Here is an 18,603-nt window from a genome sequence, read left to right on the forward strand (position 1 = left end):
TGAGGACATAAATCTTTAGAAACACGTCACACAGTAGGAGGAAATAGTGAATTTGCTGGGGACTATTTTCAGCGGCGGATTAATCCACATTTGGTGCTCTGGTATATCCAGCAGCAGGACGGCCTGTGTGAGGGACGTAGTCAAAATAAACCACAGTGTGTGTGTGTTCATGGTGTTGAAGGAACACGTCGCCCAGTGCAACAGTGTGACTCGCTGATGTGTTTTTAATAGTTGTTGGAAACAATGGAGCTCTGCGGCACAGAGGAACCAGATACATCAGGCTTTGATACACACACAATACTTGTTATTGGGAGACACTGGTGTTGGTTTTGGATCTTTTCATGGGATTTGTCGACGATAAGAAAAGCAGAATATCACCAGCCGAATCCTTTCAATTGTGTCAGAAAAAAGAAAGCGGAGAACTAAGTTACAATACTTTATCAGTAGCTTCAGTTTAAAAAAAACCAAATCATTCTGCTTGTTTGGCGTTTACTCAGTGTTCAGAGTAGTTCAGTCAGACACGGCCATGCTTTTCAAAGAGAGTTGCAAATTGCGCTTTCTATGAGGTTTTAGTGACAGTTTCTCAGGGAAACCTCTGTGACAGAAACGCAGCTGTCCCAGCTAAACTGTGGACGACATTTCCGACGTTTGAACATTTATTGTGAGCTTCTTATCGTCTTACAGCTGCTCTAGTCAGTATTTTTGTGTTGTACCGTCTTCCAGCTCATTGTTTTGGTTTTACTGCCCACAACTTCACTGGTTTGATTCACTGTTTCTAATTCTCTCATCGATGTTGTTTCCGGCAGCAGCAGGCACCTGTTTTCGACCAAAACGCTGTGGATTTAATGTTTTTCTTTGTCACATATCATTGTAAACTGAATATATTTAATTTTTAGACTGTTAGTTGGAGAAAACAAGGCATCTGAAGACGTCAGCTTGGGCTTCGGGAAACTGTGACAGTCATTTTTCAATATTTTTGGTAATTTTAAAGACAAAACAACTAATTGAACAGTCGTGAAAATAATCTGCATATTAATCGCAAATGAAAATAATCGTTAGCTGCAGCTCAACTGATAACACAACTAAAGCATAATAATAAATTGATAAAATGAGAGATGTATAAATATTAACAATTACTGTTTAAGAAGTGAATAAATGAATTAATAATGAACTTTGCAGATAATACATTTGTTCTGCAAGTAAATATACTGTATATCTATGATTTTTTTTTCTTCAAAGACCCTATTGGTTTGTAAGAGCAGGGGAATTAAGTTTCAACTCAATCGAGACAAAAGGAAAAAAGTTTGGGAACAAAAAAAAGAAAACGTAAATTTCCAAACAAAATAAGACATCATCTATAAATCTGTTACTCATGTTGTCATAGTAACAAATAATTTGATGTAATATCTATTTTCTCTCTAATTTTAAATGTCACTTCACCTGTAGCTCTGACCCGAGCTTGTCGGCCAATCAGGAGCCGTCCTACCACAGCCGCATCCAATCAGATTCGACGGAGCGCTATTTGAAAGCCGCTCGCCTCTGCGTCGTTTACCTGCGCGAGTCGGTGTCGCTTTCGCGGATCTGGTCGGTAAATTGTTCCGGTCGGCGCTTGAACCGAATCGACCGTTCCGCCGCGTCTTTAGGCCGCAGTTTGACGTCTCTGCCGCCGACGTTAAAGATGTCGTCCGTGGGAGTCCGCGCTGTGGTAGGTAACCGGAGTTCGCTTCGCCGTTTCACCGCGTTTGGTTGTTTGTGAAGCGGCCGCCGTTGCCTCCGTTCGCCGCCTCTTCCCTCCGAGGCCTTTCTGTTCGCCTCTGCTTCTCATAACCGTCGGAGACTCTAGAGCGACGTTTCAGGAGCTTGTGTTCATTCTCTGGGGTTTATTTCCTCGTTTTAATGATTTGGTTTGTTTTATTTGTTTTTTTTTTAGCAGCTACCAGCCGCAGAGAACCCAGTGAAGATGGGCAAGGCCGCGGCAGCGGGTCCGAGGAGAGCCGCTCTCGGAGAGATCACCAACTTTCCCGGAGCAGCGGTCAACACAAAGGTAACGACCCGGAGGAACAGCGCTGCTTGATCCAGCAGCTGCCTGGTCCACATGCTGTCTCAAGCCCCCCTTCGGCTTCATTCTGTTAAAGCCGGACTCTGTAACGTCTGATCTGAACAGTGGCCGTATGTGACAGTTACAGGCTAATGCTAACTAGGCTAGCAGTTTTTGTGTGTGTGTGTGTGTGTGTGCTGTGTGTGTGTGTGTGTGTGTGTGTGTGTGTGTGTGTGTGTGAGAGAGAGTTGGCACCAACAGCTAACTTTCCTGATGCTAACTACTAAAACAAGTGTATTTGTAAAACACACTTCATGCACAAGCAGTTCAAAGTGCTTAACGTGACGCATTAAACTAAGAAAAACGGGATAAAAACATTAAAATGCGAGTTAGAAGCTTAGCACAGACATGAAAACAGTGTCTGTATTAAACCTACTGGTTTTAACTCTAGCACACGCAGAGAGGAGTCAGTCAGTGAACCGACTCATAACATGTAGAACTTGCTCACACAAAGGAATATTAACCTTCTGATTTGGCAGTTATGAGAAACTTGAGACACTATTAACCAACTAATTATCAGTTGTGTATTTTGTTGTTTAAAAACAGACCATGAACAATCTTAAACGTTTCCATTTGACTGAACCAGAACTGTCAACTGGCAAGTTGCAGTTAAAAAGCCTAGTGACAGAGCAGCGTGGGACAAACAGCACAGGACACAATTAAAATTCAGTACCTCACACACCATGTCAGCAACAGTTTCATCTTCGACAAAACTAAACAAAGGAGACTTGTGTATAAAAGGTAAAACCTGGTGTCAGCACAAGTTTGGATAACTTTTTTAGATGGTGTTTTATTTCGGCTTGAACATTAATAGAACTACTGCTGTCATCTGGTAGGACACTTCTGAGTGCACAAATGGCATTTGACTTGTCTCCTCAGAGGACGGGACCAACCAAAGCATCTTGTGCCCAAAAAGCCAAACCCGCCGCAGTCCAGGTGGTGCGTCCGGCCCCCCGGGTCCAAGGACCTGCAGAACCTGTCCCTTCAGTTCCCGAGGGGCCGGCTGACGCCTCCATGAAGGAGGAGGAACTGTGCCAGGCTTTCTCCGAGGCGCTGCTGTCTGTGCAGGACGTGGACGAGCAGGACGCAGACCTGCCGCAGCTCTGCTCCGAATATGTTAAAGATATCTACAACTATCTGCACCTCCTGGAGGTGATTTATTCCTCCACTCAGACAAAGTCGCTGCTTTTCTTCTGTATTTTGTATTACAACATCGTCCCTCCCCGCAGGTGCAGCAGGCTGTACGAGCCAACTACATGCAGGGTTATGAAATCACCGAGCGCATGCGGGCTCTTCTGATCGACTGGCTGGTCCAGGTTCACTCCAGGTTCCAGCTGCTGCAGGAGACTCTGTACCTCACAGTTGCCGTCCTGGATCGTTTCCTACAGGTGAGATCAGTCGAAATCGTCTTCCCCCTCGTGTTTTGTGAGCTGAGTTTAAAAACCGCCTCCTGCCGTGCCGCAGGTCCAGCCGGTCTCTCGCAGGAAGCTGCAGCTGGTCGGCGTGACGGCCATGCTGGTGGCCTGTAAATACGAGGAGATGTACGCCCCAGAGGTCGGGGACTTTGCCTACATCACGGACAACGCGTTTACGAAGTCTCAGATCCTGGAGATGGAGCAGCTGGTTCTGAGGAGCCTCAACTTTCAGCTGGGACGTCCTCTTCCGTTGCACTTCCTCAGGCGGGCTTCGAAGGTGGCGAATGTGAGTTTGCCACACGGATGTAATGTTCATCCAGTGTTGATACGATCTTGACGCTGTGAGAAGCTGGAAAAACGTCCGTTCAGCAGTTCCCTGGATGTTTTCAGTGCTAGTCCAAACTGCAACGATCACCTGTCACCTGCTGCTCCAAATATTTTAAAACAAACCAACAATACACTTTAATTTCCATATGTAGACTTCAGTTGTCTGCAGTTACTATGAACAGACCTCGTACACGGCCTCATTTGTGTGCAATAAAAAGCGGCGAATGTTTAGTCTCAGATCAGCAACCGACATATTTTTTGATTTGGCTGTTTTGTAGGCTGCAGCCCTTCTGGCTTCTAACGCGAGGAGGCCGAGCGTTAAGTTTCGTGTGTCATGGCTTCTAATGAAGCTGTGCTGAATCGTGTTTTTTAATCGTTGCCATTTTTATTGTTCGTTGTGTTGCGCACCAAGTTTTGAGTTGCAGATGTTTTTTATTTTTTTTTTTTTTTTTTTTTTGGACAATCTACTTGTTTTACATCCAGTTCACTTTTACTGCTGGATGTGTCGGGACAAGTTTGATTGCTGTGATTTAAAACAAACAAGGTTATGAAACGTTTCGTGTGTGTGTGTGTGTGTGTGTGTGTGTGTGTGTGTGTGTGGGCTGTTTCTTTCAGTCTGACGTAGAGAGACACACGCTGGCCAAGTACCTGATGGAGCTGACCCTCCTCGACTACGACATGGTGCACTATCGGCCCTCGGAGGTCGCTGCCGCTTCGCTGTGTCTCTCTCAGCTGCTGCTTGACGGGCTGCCGTGGGTGAGTTTGGAGTTCGGCTCCACCGGTTTTTGTGTGTGTGTTGTTGTTCTTAATCGTCCCGCCCTGTCGTGTCAGTCTCCAACGCAGCAGCACTACTCTACCTACGACGAGGCCCACCTGAAGCCGATCGTGCAGCACATCGCCAAAAATGTTGTGACGGTGAACGAGGGGAAATCGAAGTTCCAGGTCGGTCGGCCGACGCAAAGCACGACTTACGATCTTTGATAAAGAGATGGTGACGTTAACCGACTTGTTTCTGTGCAGGCTGTCAAGAACAAGTACTCGAGCAGCAAGCTGATGAAGATCAGCCTCATTCCTCAGCTGAAGTCGGCGATCGTCAGGAACATGGCGGCTCCTCTGCTCAACAACCCTTGAGGCGAACTTGCGCGTCTTCGTCAGCGGACGTTTCACTTGCACTTTATTTTAGATCGATCACAACCTGTGGAGAAACCCTACCTAGTTTTTAATAAAATGTTTTTAGAATTTTTGAGCCGAGCGTCGTGGTTTGTTCAGACGTTTGGCCACTAATTTTCCTTTTTTTTTTTTTTTATATCGGACATTTTACCAAAATGATTTTACTCCACCTGATGTTTTGTGGCCTGAGCCTGATGAGAAGTTGCAGATTGAACAACTCAAAACCACTGGTTTTAATCCTTAATGTGATATTTCAAAATTTTTAATGTTAAATCTTAGTCTGAAAAGTCATGTCAAATAAATGCAATGGATTAAAAGTATAAAATGGAAATACTCAGGTAATAGTACAAGAGTACTTCCAAATTGTAATTAAGTACAGTACTTGAGCAACGGTACTTAGTTACTTTTTACCACCGACTAGGACCAGTGGAAGAAATACTCCAGATCTTTTACTTGAGCAGGAGTATCAATACCACAGTGTAGAAACACTTTTACAAGTAAAAGTCCTGCGCTGACACATTTAATTAAATGTAAAAGTGTATGTTAGCATCAAAAGATACGTTTCAGAACAATCATGTTGCAGCAGGTCCAGGTGGAGCTAATTCTAACTAAATGTGCCGCTGGGTAGTTTAATTTATAATGCATCAGAATTTATTAGTGGATTACACTTTTAATCTGCAAACTAAAGTTGTGTAGGTTTAAAAAAAATATATTTTCCTCCTATGTGGCTGGGTAGAATTAGAAAGTAGCATAAAATGGAAATAACGGCGGGTAAATCTACTTAGTTCCTGACAGCTGATGCTGCTGTTTGTAGAGGAACAGATCAGGCCACTGTGACCCAGTGAGGAAAAGAAATCCTGTCTGAGGTCAGCGGCTCACATAGTGTCATTAATCCTGAGCATCACTCATCTGTTATAAAACCCTCCGAAGGCCGGGGATCCGCCGAGAAGCTGCATCTCCAGCCCCTCGCTTTTTTTTTTTTTTTTTTTTTGTCATCGTTGGACGCCTGAACCCTGCATCACCACGTGAAGACAATCGGACACTTTTAGCTCTGTGGGGACAGTGTGTCTGCGCTCCTCTGTACCTCCGTGGCGGCGGAGGCCGTAGAATAACGGCATCTATTAAACCAGCTCATGCTCCCTCACACGCTGGACGGACGGACGGACTGAATGTGGTGTGTGGAGGAGCATTGTGCTCCTCAGACTGACCCTGACCTCACCACCCCCACCCCCCCCCTCCACCAGACAGGTCAGTGAGGACTGAATGGTGTGACACACCGTGATCTGCTTCACACAACAGAAATGTTACCACTGTAACATCTGGAACTCCTTTTTATTTCTGTTTTTCCTGGAATTTATGATTTTTTTTTTTTTTTTTTACCAACTGGGGGGTTGTCAGTAAAAAACAAAGGTTGCTGGTTGTTTAATAGGCTGATTTCCAGTATTTCTAGACTCTCATATAATTTTCACTACTTTTAGAGCTTTAATTTCCCGACCTGAATAAAATGTAAAATATAATTTAATGTGACAAAAGCTGGTCTTGCATTTGAATTAAAGGTTGATTTATATAATTTCGCAGATCTCAGTGTTTCTTTATAAACAATGTACATTTAAATGTGGAAAAGATGTAAAATCTATATATTGTATATAATAATGGGGTTTTTAGTAAAAACTGAACCGGTTGTAAAAATAAGCGTGAATTTTGCTTTTTGTGTTTCTATCATCCCCCTAAGAAAATATTCCCCCTTTTGTGTCATACACACTTGCAGAGCAGCCTGGTTTTAACCCCCCCGATCGTGCCACGATGAGGCGCGTGCGTGGCGGGGGTGTAGGGGTTAAAAAAGGTCACTTGACGTGTTAGTTCCCACATCGACCACACGGTGGGGACCGGAGGAGGTTCCCCCGCTGCTGCTGCTGCTGCTGCTGCCGCCGCCTCCTGCTGCCTCCGGTCCGTGCTCCGCTTCAGTCTGCAGACTCCGCCGCCGCCGCCGCCTCGTCTCCCCCGTCGAGCAGGAGTCCGCTCACAGCGCACACGGGACCCGCACAGCCGCCCGCTGCCACCGCGACGCACTTTGCGACGCAATTTAGCGCAGAGAGAAAAAGGGAGGAAAAAAAGAACCAAAAGCAGGTGAGTACCCGACAACTCCGAGTCCGGTAAAACCGTCCCGCGGACGGAAACTGCTCCATAACACGAGGCGCGCTTGGCTGCTCGGATCGATCACCGGCCGGTCGGTCGGTCGGTCGGTCGGCGGACGGCGTGTGGAAACGGCCGCGTTTCGGAGCTGCGCTTCCTGAATTGGATGAGCTGAGGAGGCTGCTGATGTGGCGCCCGAGTGGGTGATTTATGCGTCTGACACGACGAAGAGCTTCGCTATCAGGCCACTCAACGCTTCCCGAGACGAAGTTTCCTGCTTGGATCGGACCGAACCGCACGCTCGCGTTGCACGGTTGAACCCCCCCCCCGGTTGTTACTACTCTCCCTCGGTAAAACCGACTGAAACACCGTGGACATGCGGTCGACTCGGGGTCTGGCCGAACTTTCTCCGCTGCGAACTCGCCGCTTCTTCGCAAGCGTCGTGACACAGACGTCCCCCGCTCGGCTCCGGCGGAGAGGAGCTGGGGGGCCCCCGCCGCGGGCAGTTTGGTGCAGGGAGAGAAAGTGGAGGTGAGGTCGGGCAGCTGCTGTCGCTTTGGGGGGAGAGGGCGGAGTGGACTTTGTCCAAAACTGGACTTCAGAGACACCTTCACAGTTGTGTGTGTGTGTGTGTGTGTGTGTGTGTGTGTTTTAATTTCCTTTATCAGCTCCTGCAGCCTGATTCAATCAACAGTATTTGGCCCTTTCCGTGTCAAAGAGACTGAAGGACTTTCTGCCATGAGGCTTTTTTTGTTTTGTTTTTTGGTTTTGCTGGTTTAAACAGAGCATTTGTCCCCTTGCGAGCCCTCGTTACCAGTTTCACGTGTCTACCAGCCAAAGGCTCGTCTTTTTCTGCATCTTTCTTTTTCGGGTCCAAAGGGGTGAAAACATCTCACGTTTCCCCGGTTTAAAAACAGACAGACAAAAACACCAACAGGTCTTATTTTGTGTGGCGGAAACGGTTCTGCGTGGTTCCTCTCCTGGTTAACCTGGTTTCTGTCGCAGGGGCCGGCGGTTCAGACCCTCACAGGACAACGAGACCCGGGGGGGTTACATCACGAAGAGCAAATTTACCACAACACGATTTAAACAGTCGGACGAAACCGGGAGAAAAAAAAAAGAAAAACGTGAGAAGGCCGAGAAAATGAAAGTTGGCGACGGGACTTTGGGGCCAGTTTTGAGCGTAACTGGAGTGAAGCTACGGCTAACGAAGGTTTTCCTCGCATATTAGGGCCGGCGCTTTTCATTTTACAAAATTAAGTATTGGAACTTTAATGACCTGTTTTTCTATCTAAAAAAAAAAAAAAAAAAAGCTCACAGACTGTTTTGAAGTAGTTTGTGTTGTGGTCCAGCAGAGGGCGCTCTAAAAAAAGAGGACGCGGGCGGGCCGAGCCGATCGATTCAACCGCGACACCGAAGCTTCTCAGAAGCATTTCGGGTTCTTCGCCGTCGACGGCCTCTGATGCCGGTGCGGGTGAATCGTGTGTTTTTTAGTTTCTAAATTTGTTCTAATTTGACAATTCCTGAAAAAGCAGCAGCCCTGTTACCTGTCGACCTGCCGAGTAGTTCTGCGATGAATCTTTTGGCCTTTGTGTTGTCAGGGAATAGCGAAACGTTCTCACGTGTGAGGAGCTGCAGACGCCATATATTTGGCATTGCGGCTTGATAATTCATTTCCAAACCAAAAGTTTCTATTCGCCACTGAAGAGCGACGAAGCTACCTGTCGTATTTAATGTCTCCTGGACACTTCTGTCGTTTTTGACTAGTTCCTGTTGTGTTCAGGGCCATGAATCCATGAATCATTTGGACTCTAAAATGTCAGAAGACGGTAATGAAATAAAATAAAATAAAATAAAATAAAATAAATAATAATAATAATAATGCTCGTCTTCAAATGTCTTGTTTTGTCCAACAAAGTCCAAAACCCGAAGAAATTCAGTTTAGAAAATATTCATGTGAGAAGCTGGAACCAGAGAATTGTTGTAAATTTGTCTTTAAAAAAAAAAACAATGGCTCAAAACAATCGATCAGTTATTGAGATGAAGATTTTCCGTCTTGACTTGGCGACTAATGGTTGAGGCTCTAGTCGTGTTCTGTGCTGAGCGTTTCTACGTTTGCCTGTGTTTTTCAGTTTGTTTTGGGTTTTTTTTTTCTTGGTATCTTGGTTCCGTCTGTTTTTCCCGCGTGGCTTTTAACCTGCAGCGCGTGGAGCTCTCCGGGCCACCGTACCCGGCCCCATGAATCGGTTATGAAAATAGCAGCCGGTTTGATTTTTTTCCGTTCAATCAGTTAATCGACGAACCGTTTCAGGAGAGGAGCCCCCGCTCGTCGACCGGCCCGTGTCCCCGTTTAAAGCTTCCTGGGACTGGTGTGTGTTTTACGAGGGCTGGTTTGTGTTACAGATGGAAATGTGGGTCAGAGTGTTTGTTTTTTTTGTTTGTGCTTGGAGGCATCGACGCCCAGTCAATATTTCACCCCCCCCCCATCCCCGAGTTCTTCCGTCGATTCCTCGACATGCGAGGCAGTAAATGGGTTCAGCTGCGAGGCCCGCTTCACTCCGGCATGACCTTAATTACCTTTCCATACGCCGGGAACAGAAAAGTGTGTCTTGTTTAATGGATGGCGGCGTCCCGGAGTTCAGCGGGTGTTGGCGGTTAAGGTTTGGACTCCTGTCAAGGCAAGAGAGGAGAATGTTTTCTCTCTTCTTTTTTTTTAATTTTCCAGTTTGGCTGCATTCTGGGCGCCTTGGCCGTCAGGGCTCCCTGTAAGTGTCTGACATCTTTGCCGTGACGAGTCCAACCCGGCACCACGCCTGCGTGTCTACAGTGTAGGAGACACCCTGAACGGAGTCCGCGTGTTAATGGAGAGGAGCATGTTTCTCGGAGGAGTGAGAACTGAATGTGACTGAGACTCGCCCACAGCGACGATTTGTCCGTAACCTGTTCGCCCTGTTTGGTGGAACTGCCCTGCGGGTAATTACGGGTTGAACCAGGGTTGAGCCGCTTGAGCCGCCCGCGTCTCGCCTCCACGACGACCAGCACGGCGGACTCCAGCAGAGGTTCGCTCACAGAGAGCGAGGGGTCAATCCTGCCGGATGAGACCCGCTCCTCACGAACTAAGACCACACTCGCAGTGAAGGAGTGGAATTTCACAAAAGTTGAATTCCTTCCAGTCGCAGGGAAACTTGCCGTCCTTTTTTTTTAAAGCTGCAACAATTAGTCGAACTATTTTGACAATTGAATATGAATTTCTAGCCAGTTTTTGAGCGAGAAAGCTAAAAGATTTGCTGGTTCCAGCTTCTCACTTGCGGGAATCTGCTGTTCTTTGTCAGACATGATGGTAGACCGCATACCTTTCTGTGTTTTGGACTAAACATTTGAAGATGTCACCTATTTGATTCTGGCAAACAGTAAAAAGCATCTCTCTCTAATCTGGATTCAGATTCGTTAGAATACTATTGAGCCCCATCCCAACGTGGGAATGACGGCTTGTATCATCAGTGGGGAAATCTGAAAAGACCTAAAAATGGATTTCTGTGAAACACGGTGGGCCGATTGACCTGCCACTGAAACTTTGATCATTGATTAGTTGATGGACGGTTTTGATACGCGCTTTTTTTTTTGGCAGAAAAACTGCCAGCAGATAAAGCAAAGTCTCATAGACACGTGCGTCGGATCATCAACCGTCGGTCAGTTGTACTCGCTTTACGGTACAAATGATTGACAGTGTGCAAGATTGTGAATATTTTCCAGTGTCAGGTTTCCGTCACGTTTTCCGCTCGGTCTTCCGTCGTCTGAGCCTTTTTGACCACCTCATCTCGCTGCGTCCTCTTCCTCTGCAGTGGTTTAATGGCACCGACTGGAGAATCGGCTCCAGCTGTTTAACTCCATGAACCAAATCCAGTGTTTGCGCAGCGGTGGTGGACGGAAACGCGCAATGAATCTGCATTTGCTTTTGCAGGTTTCAGTTTAAATGCGCACCGGATTCGGATGGAAGCTTGACCAGCGCTGCTCAGCAACACACTAGTTGTGACGTGTTACAGTAACGTGATCGACGTTTTTCAGTAAGGAGTAGTTTAAGGGTTTACGTTACATCTGTTCATCTCAGCAAAACTCTACTTGAACATTTTGTCGGCTTGTCCGCTGTCTGGATTAGGAGGGGGGATCAAAATCGGTTTGGTCCCTCGGGTGGAGCTCAGTGGACGGACCGGTCCGGTCCGGGTTGGCGTGGTGCGGGAGGCGTTGTGCGGAGGCGGTCGGGTCCCCCCAAAGTTGGTCATTCGCATGGTGTGTATCCCCAGCCGGCCTCGGTCCCGTCAGCCGCGGGGACGCCCTCGTTCCGGAGTCACCTGGTTTTGTTGAGCTGGTGGGTCTGTGAACCTGCAGCTGGGGCCACGACCTTTGTGGAGAGTCGTGTGCAGTCAAAAAAAAAGCACTCAGCGTGGGCTCTGGATGATTGTGATCGGCATTTGCCACTATTTTCTGACATTTATTTATTTTTTATTAGAACCAACGATTAATCAGTTAATCGAGAAAGCAACTGGTAGATTAATAGATAATGAAATAATCAATAGTTGCAGCCCTAATCTCATTGTGTATATCTCAAATATGCAGCAGATCAGGGGTTAAATTGAGCCGATTTGTCGTCATTTGAAGTCGCAACCCATTTCTCCATTGGTTGGCAGTGCATCCATGCAGGCGGCATCATCGTATTCACGCGGCTTCTGTCAGCTCGAGTTCCCTTCCTCCAGGCGTGGGGCTTTTTACATCACCTACAGCGCAGCCAAAAGGTGTGTCGGGTGTCTGTCGCGAGTCCTTCGACCGGCTCTGGCGGTTTTTATTGTGCGGAGGAAACGTAAGGCGGCAGCAACCCCCCGAGTGTCGAGTTCCCCCTTTTGTTGCTTCAGAGAAAGTGGCGTCTGAGAGCTGCCGTTGTTTTGTGTGTGGAAATAACTGGCCGTGTAAAGCAACAAACAAACAAGCATCAAAAGCAACGTATCCTGTGAGCTAGAGCTGCAAAGATTAGTCGATTAATCGATTGGTTGATTGCGGTGGTGGAAGAAGTACTCAAAGCCTTTTTTACGCAAGTAAAGGTAGCAATACAACAAAGTAAAAATACTCCATTGCCGTAAAAGTCCTGCATTCGAAAGTGTATTTGAAGTAAAAAAATCATCAGAAAAGCTCGATAGTAAAAGTACTTGGCTCTCGGGACTGATGCATTTTTCTATCTGACCTTATTCAAGGCTTCAGCGGCATTTTACCGTCGGAGCTGCTCCGGGTGGAGCTGCTTTGAACTACTTCATGTACAGTTAGACGGGTTAGTCCACTGGTTCCCAACCTGGGGCTCGGGCCCCTCCGAAGGGTCACCAGAAAAACCTGGGGGGTCATGAGAAGATTCATGGGAGAGCAAAGAAGAAAAAAATGTTTTCCGTTTTTTGGGGGGATTTTTTTTCTCTCATTTTTGTTTTTTGTGAAATATTGTTAGAGGTTGGTCGTAAATAGTTGAGTAAGGTCGGGTCTTTATTGATTTATTGATTAGAGGATGGATAGCAGCATGCTTGAAGGAAGATTGGCTGTAACCACTGACTAGGGAGGGGTTTTTATCATGGATAAAATACTGCAGCCAACTGTATTAAATACGCTGTCAACACAGCAAAGCGGAATAACGTCCGGAGAGAGAGTGAAATGACATCAGACGGAAGGACGAAGGGGGAAAAGGTTCAAAATGATGAAAAATCGCAGATGGGTTGTGTTCAGTCAGTGGGATCGTGGAAAAGGTGAGTTATGAGGTTTCATTATGTGGACTTTGCCGATTTTGAAAAAAGTTTTCCCAGATTTCAGGAGTTACCCCAGACAGTAGGACTCAGCACTGCTACATTCTGTGGAATGGAACTTTGGGTCTGTGTGAATTATTATTATTATTTTTAAATAATATATCTGAGGGATGTTTTGTTCTCTCGGCCTTTATCCGCCTCGTCGGATCAACACTCGCTTTGTTCATCTCTGCCGTCCGTAATACGAGATTTAAATTTCAGGCTACAAATAGATTCTGAGCCGTTTTTTTTTTGTTTTTTTGTTTAATGAAAAGAACAGCGGGGGGGGGGGGGAGACAATAGAGTTTATTGTTGCTGTTGCCCTTCCACACACCTCCTACACATTTCTGCATGAGTCAAAGAGTGTGTAAGCGACGTGGACCCGCTGTACTACTGACGCCGCTGAGGCCTTCGGTGCTGTCGCTGTCCGAGGAGAAGCTCTCGGGAGAGACTTGGCCCCCGTTTTCGAATCTTCCGAGTTTGTTCACTCAGTTTTAAGGATTTTGCGCTTCCGCTTGAAAAGCGACTCGGACGACTGATCGGTGATCAGAAAGGTTCCCGGTTAGTTTTTCTTTCGTTTCAGTCTCGTTTCTTGTCAGCTCTGACGTCGCTGTTAATCACTCATAGATTGTAAATATTGATATCTAACCAAGTGATTAGTTGATTAAACAATTAGTCGATTGACAGACGGTTAATCAGCAACCTTTTTTTTTTTTTTTTTTTTTTTTAAAGTAAAAAAATGCCAAGACTTCACTGGTTCCAGCTTTTGGAATGTGAATATTTGCTGGGGTTTTTTGTTTTGTTTTTTTGTTTTTTCCTCTACTTCTTCTACGACAGTAAACATAAAACTCTTTGGGCTCGTGAGAAACGAGCCTTTTACACTTGCGATCTGGGGAATTGTGATTTCCATTTTCCACTATTTACTGACAATCAGTGGAATAAACAGCAAATATATACTGACTGTACACAAAGTGGCCACTTTATTAGGTACACATTTAGAATCTGATGATGTCCAACACAACAGCTCTGCCATAAAGTCAACTTTAAAATGTGCTCGCCTTTTTTATTTTTATTTTTTTTATTAGTATCATTTAAAGTTAAAACACATTAGTTGATTACTTTGCAGGGCATCCATGTTAGTCCGCGGTGATGCCGTCACCTGTTGGTTATTCTTAGACGCACATCATCAGTTTGGACACGGGGGCCGGCTCTGCTGCATTTTCTCTCAAGTGCATGTAAAACAGAAACCTCCTTAAACACACAACGATACAGTTTGAGCGCTCTTACGACACACAAGGGAATGGGGAAGATGTCAAAGGAAAAACCCCGCTGCTGTGGAACAGTTCTTGCAGAAAGGAAAAATGAAAACTGGGATTATTTTGTTCCAGAAAATGGGAAAGTAGAGTCCACTGTGTATCAAAACAACACTTTACCGGACTTCAGAGGAAAAAACTCAAACTCATAGTAAATGATCTGGATCTTCCCCAAATTGAAAGGGGTTCTTCCCTGGCCCTCGTCCCATTCCTCCACCAGGTTTGGTGCAAATCGGTTCAGTACTTTTTTTGCGTTACCTGCTGACAAATGAACAAACAAACTAACAAACGGACTCGGGTGAAAACTTTACCTCCTCGGTGGAGGTGATAAGAGACCGGTTCCCACGCTGCCTTCATCCCAGAAGATTTTTTTCACTCTTAAATATAAAGTTTTGTGCAGATCCACATGCACAGAGAAGGAGAAACCTGAACTTATCTCGAGTTTATTTTCACTTTTCTGTGCCTTTGCCTCATTTGCTGCGACCGAAGCTGTGTGTCGTTGTGCGCTGCTGTGCCTGTTACCAGCTGGAGGCTTTGAAAGTCGGGAGGAATTTGTTTAAAATCAAGGAGCGACAGAAAGACAGAGGAGTGGAAGGGTTTGTGTGCTTGACCCAACTCAGAATGAAACCAAAGGAGGAATGAAAAGAGGGCTGACTGATGCCACGGCATTTCAGTGTGGTTTCATTTTTGAGTTCACAGGAAGATTCAGTTTGTGGGAAGAGTTTCAGTAGAATATAAACAAAGCTGCAAAGATCTGGGTTTTATTGCACTGCCTTCCAATAAGAAAGCGTCACATGATGATGATGACGATAACTTTATTTGTGCATCAGTTATCTTTTAAAAAGAGTAGTTGCAAAGAGCTTCGCGGAGCAATGGAACAGCGAAGGATCATAATGCATAAATAAAACCTGGGATAACGACATTAAAACGGACATAGGATCAAAAAGGCCCGTTTTAGAGTAGAAACCCTCGCAAAAAAGATTCCTGTCGCGCGTTATACCAAATGTTCTGCATCACTAAGAAGGGCGAGTGTAATCTGACCCAAAGTCACCTGACCTGTGCAGACGTCGTCGAAAAAAAGTGTCCGTCACCTCAACCTGACTCCAACATCTGCACAGGTCGACCGTCCCTCTAAACAGATGAAATCATGCATGTGGTTGTTTTTTTTAAATAACCTTTTAAGATGGATTTATTTTTATGGTCTCTAGTAAAAAAAAAAAAATATATATATATATATATATATATATATATATAAAATATAAAAAATCTAAGGATTGAGCTCCAACATTAGGTGTGACTGCTTAATCCAGCACTATCAGAGGAACTAAAGAAGGCTCTTGGACAAAGACTGATGGAGATGACTCCTCCTTTTGAAGCACAGCGCCTTGTTTCCTTTTCCCGTCACATTTCAAACTTCTTAAAGTGGCTCTACAGGTGTTGCTTGAGTTCTGACCTCTCTTTAATTTCTCCAAGTGGGTGAAGTTGTGCCAAGAATTCCTCGCTAAACTTTGAAACGTCCACGGGACTTTACTTAGTGACTGAAGACCCGCTAACTATTACTTTCATTATTGAATAATCTGTGGATTCATTTCAGGATCGATAGATCAGTCAGCCATTGCATCAAATGTCAGAAAATAGTGCCATATCCTTATTACTCAGAGCCCATGGTTATGTCTGCGGAGGTCTTGTTTTGAATGACCAAGAGTCAAAAACCCAGAAATATTCAGTTTACAATCATATGAAACAGAAAAAAGCAAGAAAGCCATGAACTTATCAAAATAGTGGTCAGAAATTTATTTTGGACTAATTGTTTCAGCTCTATGTCACATTGAGTCCCTGTGAACGCTGGGACGTCAAGTTTTTTGTCTTCATTGTTTTGAGTCAATCTGAGAATCGCTCAGACTTGAACTGGTCTCGGTCTCGACAAACTTCCTCTTTCTTGTTACGAAAAACTGGTCGTTTAGTCACACGTGTGGTTGGTGCAACACTCTGGCCCAATTTGCGCCCGCGTCCGACTAAACCCCGCGTGCAGTCTGCTCCTTTTACGCTGAGGGCGCTGGCGTTCGTCACCAGGACTGCGAATGGAAACGGTTCAGAAAAACCTGCCTCGAGTCCTGGGCTCCTCTCTGCTTCCCCAGCCCAGTCTCACCCCGGCGTTGAAGTGTTGTGAACTCACAGTGTGTGTGTGTGTGTGTGTGTGTGTGTGTGTGTGTGTGTGTGTGTGTGTGTGTGTGCTGGAAGGGTGACGGCTGCATCGCTTCAACGCGCAGCGGTCAGTTGTGAGCCGTGTGTGGTAACCGGGGCCACCGTGGCGGGGCCGGAGCTGACGGACGATCCAGTTTCCAAGTCTGTGTGAACGGGGTCAAGACTCGACCCGCAGCTCTTCTGTTTGCATCTCTCAGTCAGTTCGAAAACATTGGAAGAGTGTGTGTGTCTGCTTTTCAGCGGCCGTCCCACTGTCCGCCAGACGGTGCAGAGAGCTCTGTGGGAATTGTCAGGACAGCATGTTTCTGTTTCTGGTCTTGGTCTTGGACTGGTTTCACATTTTTGCACAGACATGAGGTTTTTGTTTTGGGTTTTTTTTTTTTTTTTTTTTTGTGAAAAAGCAGCAGCTGTGACTGGGTTTCTTCCCCATGGTTTAAGTTATAAGACATTTTAGAAACTTGCCATATCCAGGCCTATGCCGTAATTGAAACATCATGCGCATTCCTGGTGCAGTTTTGCTTCTTTTCATTCAGCAGCTGCAGCACAAAGTGGCTCCGTGGCACTTCTAAATTTAACAAAGCCTTTGTTTCAGGACCTTTTTTTTTTTTTTTTCCCTCCCAACCAGTAGTACATAAAGCCTTTGTCATGTTTACAACCTCCAGCGCAGAGCTTAGAGCTCCAGGGGGCCGTGAAGGCACCGTCGAGGATACTGGTGTTTTTCTCATTGTTGACAAATCCCACGCAAAAAGACCCAAATCAAAAACGACAGGTAGCAACTCTGTTACTACTCTAGCGGGTGAGTTAACTGCTAACACGCTAGCAAGACTGGAATGCTAGTGCCACTTGGTCACCACAGCTTTTTTGAGACTTTCTACGTCTTTAAACCGGCAGAGTCGTCGGTTCCTGTCTACTCCTCCTGGTATTTTGTTCTCAGGGTTATAAATCCAATAAAGAGCTTTACTGGAGAGTGGAAATAAATATATTTTTTTATTGTGTACCATCAATTCCTGTCCCATAACTGCCCGTAAAATGTAAACCATTCCTCTTTTGTGGAGCACTTCGTACTCTGACAGAGGAGGTAAAATCAAAACGGGCCGTGCCGTGCCACCGATGAGGGGGCGGCCATTTTGGACCCTATCTTTCTCCCTTTCCCCTCAGGGTCAACGGTGCATATTGGCAGGTCACGAGTTCGCCAAAGATCGACTCGACGAGACACGCTCGCATCACATTTCTTCGCTTACGTGAGCGGAGCCACAAAATGGCGGCGATTTCATTGGAAAAGGACTGGTTTTGCTGGAGAAGTTTGCTGTCCCGTGCCACGAAGGCACCGTCCTCGTCCCTTAAGCATTTCACCCCAACAAACGCACTGTGTCCTCCTGTTCGAGTAACGTCGCCCGAACCAGGGGACTCGGATCTGAGAGCCACAAACAGAGCAGGGACGTTAAGTGTTGAGAAGCCGCCGCCTTGTTGGTTTTGAGTGGGATTTGTTGACAGTAAGAGAAATGAGGAAAATCACCAGCCTTGTCCTTTAAACCTTTTAGAAAAGAACGACTAAATCTTTGCATTGACTTTTTCATTCTTGCCCCTTTGTTTTTTTTTGTTTGTTTGTTTTTGCTTTGCTCCTTTATTTATAGTGAAATCCTCACCCAGTTATTTTTGGAAGGTTTAATCAATGCGTTGAGTTCGGTGTAATTTGGGGTTTCGGTTTGGTAACGCGGCATCTCTCCTTTCAGACTGTTGCTACCTGGTGTTTACGGCCACAGCCTGCTCTGTTTACAGACTCTAATGCCTTCCATCTGGCTTTTCTGCCATGTTTTGACCAAATGTCTTTCTCCCTGCATATTACCCCCCCCCCCCCAAAAAACTGGCACAGGCGGTGTTGTAACAGTAACCCATTTACAGTGATGTGAATGTGGGTCGGATACACGGGCACCGTGCTCACGCTGCAGGGCCTCACTGCCAGGAGGAAATATCGAGCCAGGCCTCCATATTTCACCCAGATTTTCATAGATTTATTTGACAGTGAGGGGCCAATGAGGGGGGGGCGGGGGCAGATGCTGCATTCAGTCAGGCTGGTTTTTCCGTAAATACGAGCCACCACATGGGAGGAAAGAGGTCATCAACATTTC

The 18,603-nt window shown here is 45.9% G+C and overlaps 2 protein-coding genes across 4 annotated transcripts in view; both read left to right on the forward strand.

Moving 5' to 3' along the window:
* The first annotated feature begins 1,570 nt into the window (after window positions 1-1,570).
* On the forward strand, window positions 1,571-5,086 carry LOC120804146 (G2/mitotic-specific cyclin-B2-like). 2 transcript variants are annotated; one of them, XM_040153427.1, is made up of 8 exons: window positions 1,571-1,705; window positions 1,931-2,044; window positions 2,978-3,250; window positions 3,328-3,486; window positions 3,563-3,799; window positions 4,456-4,596; window positions 4,672-4,782; window positions 4,861-5,086. In XM_040153427.1, exons 1-8 carry the CDS (start codon window positions 1,679-1,681, stop codon window positions 4,969-4,971), a joined length of 1,173 nt encoding a protein of 390 aa, XP_040009361.1. In that variant the 5' UTR covers window positions 1,571-1,678; the 3' UTR covers window positions 4,972-5,086. The 2 variants fall into 2 exon arrangements, with proteins under 2 accessions (XP_040009361.1, XP_040009446.1); XM_040153512.1 differs by having other exon boundaries at window positions 1,572-1,705; window positions 1,934-2,044.
* Window positions 5,087-6,891: 1,805 nt separating this feature from the next.
* Window positions 6,892-18,603, forward strand: part of LOC120788931 (CD82 antigen-like) — a 33,030-nt gene continuing 21,318 nt past the window's right edge. The window contains exon 1 of one of the 2 annotated variants that reach the window (XM_040125260.1): window positions 6,892-7,137. The gene's annotated coding sequence lies outside the window, so the exon portion shown is untranslated. Of the gene's footprint in view, window positions 7,138-7,599; window positions 7,675-18,603 lie in introns of those variants that run through there. The other variant, XM_040125352.1, reaches the window with a different exon arrangement.

The sequence above is a fragment of the Xiphias gladius genome, chromosome 1, assembly GCF_016859285.1.
Source record: "Xiphias gladius isolate SHS-SW01 ecotype Sanya breed wild chromosome 1, ASM1685928v1, whole genome shotgun sequence".
In the NCBI taxonomy this organism is placed as follows: Eukaryota; Metazoa; Chordata; class Actinopteri; order Istiophoriformes; family Xiphiidae; genus Xiphias; species Xiphias gladius.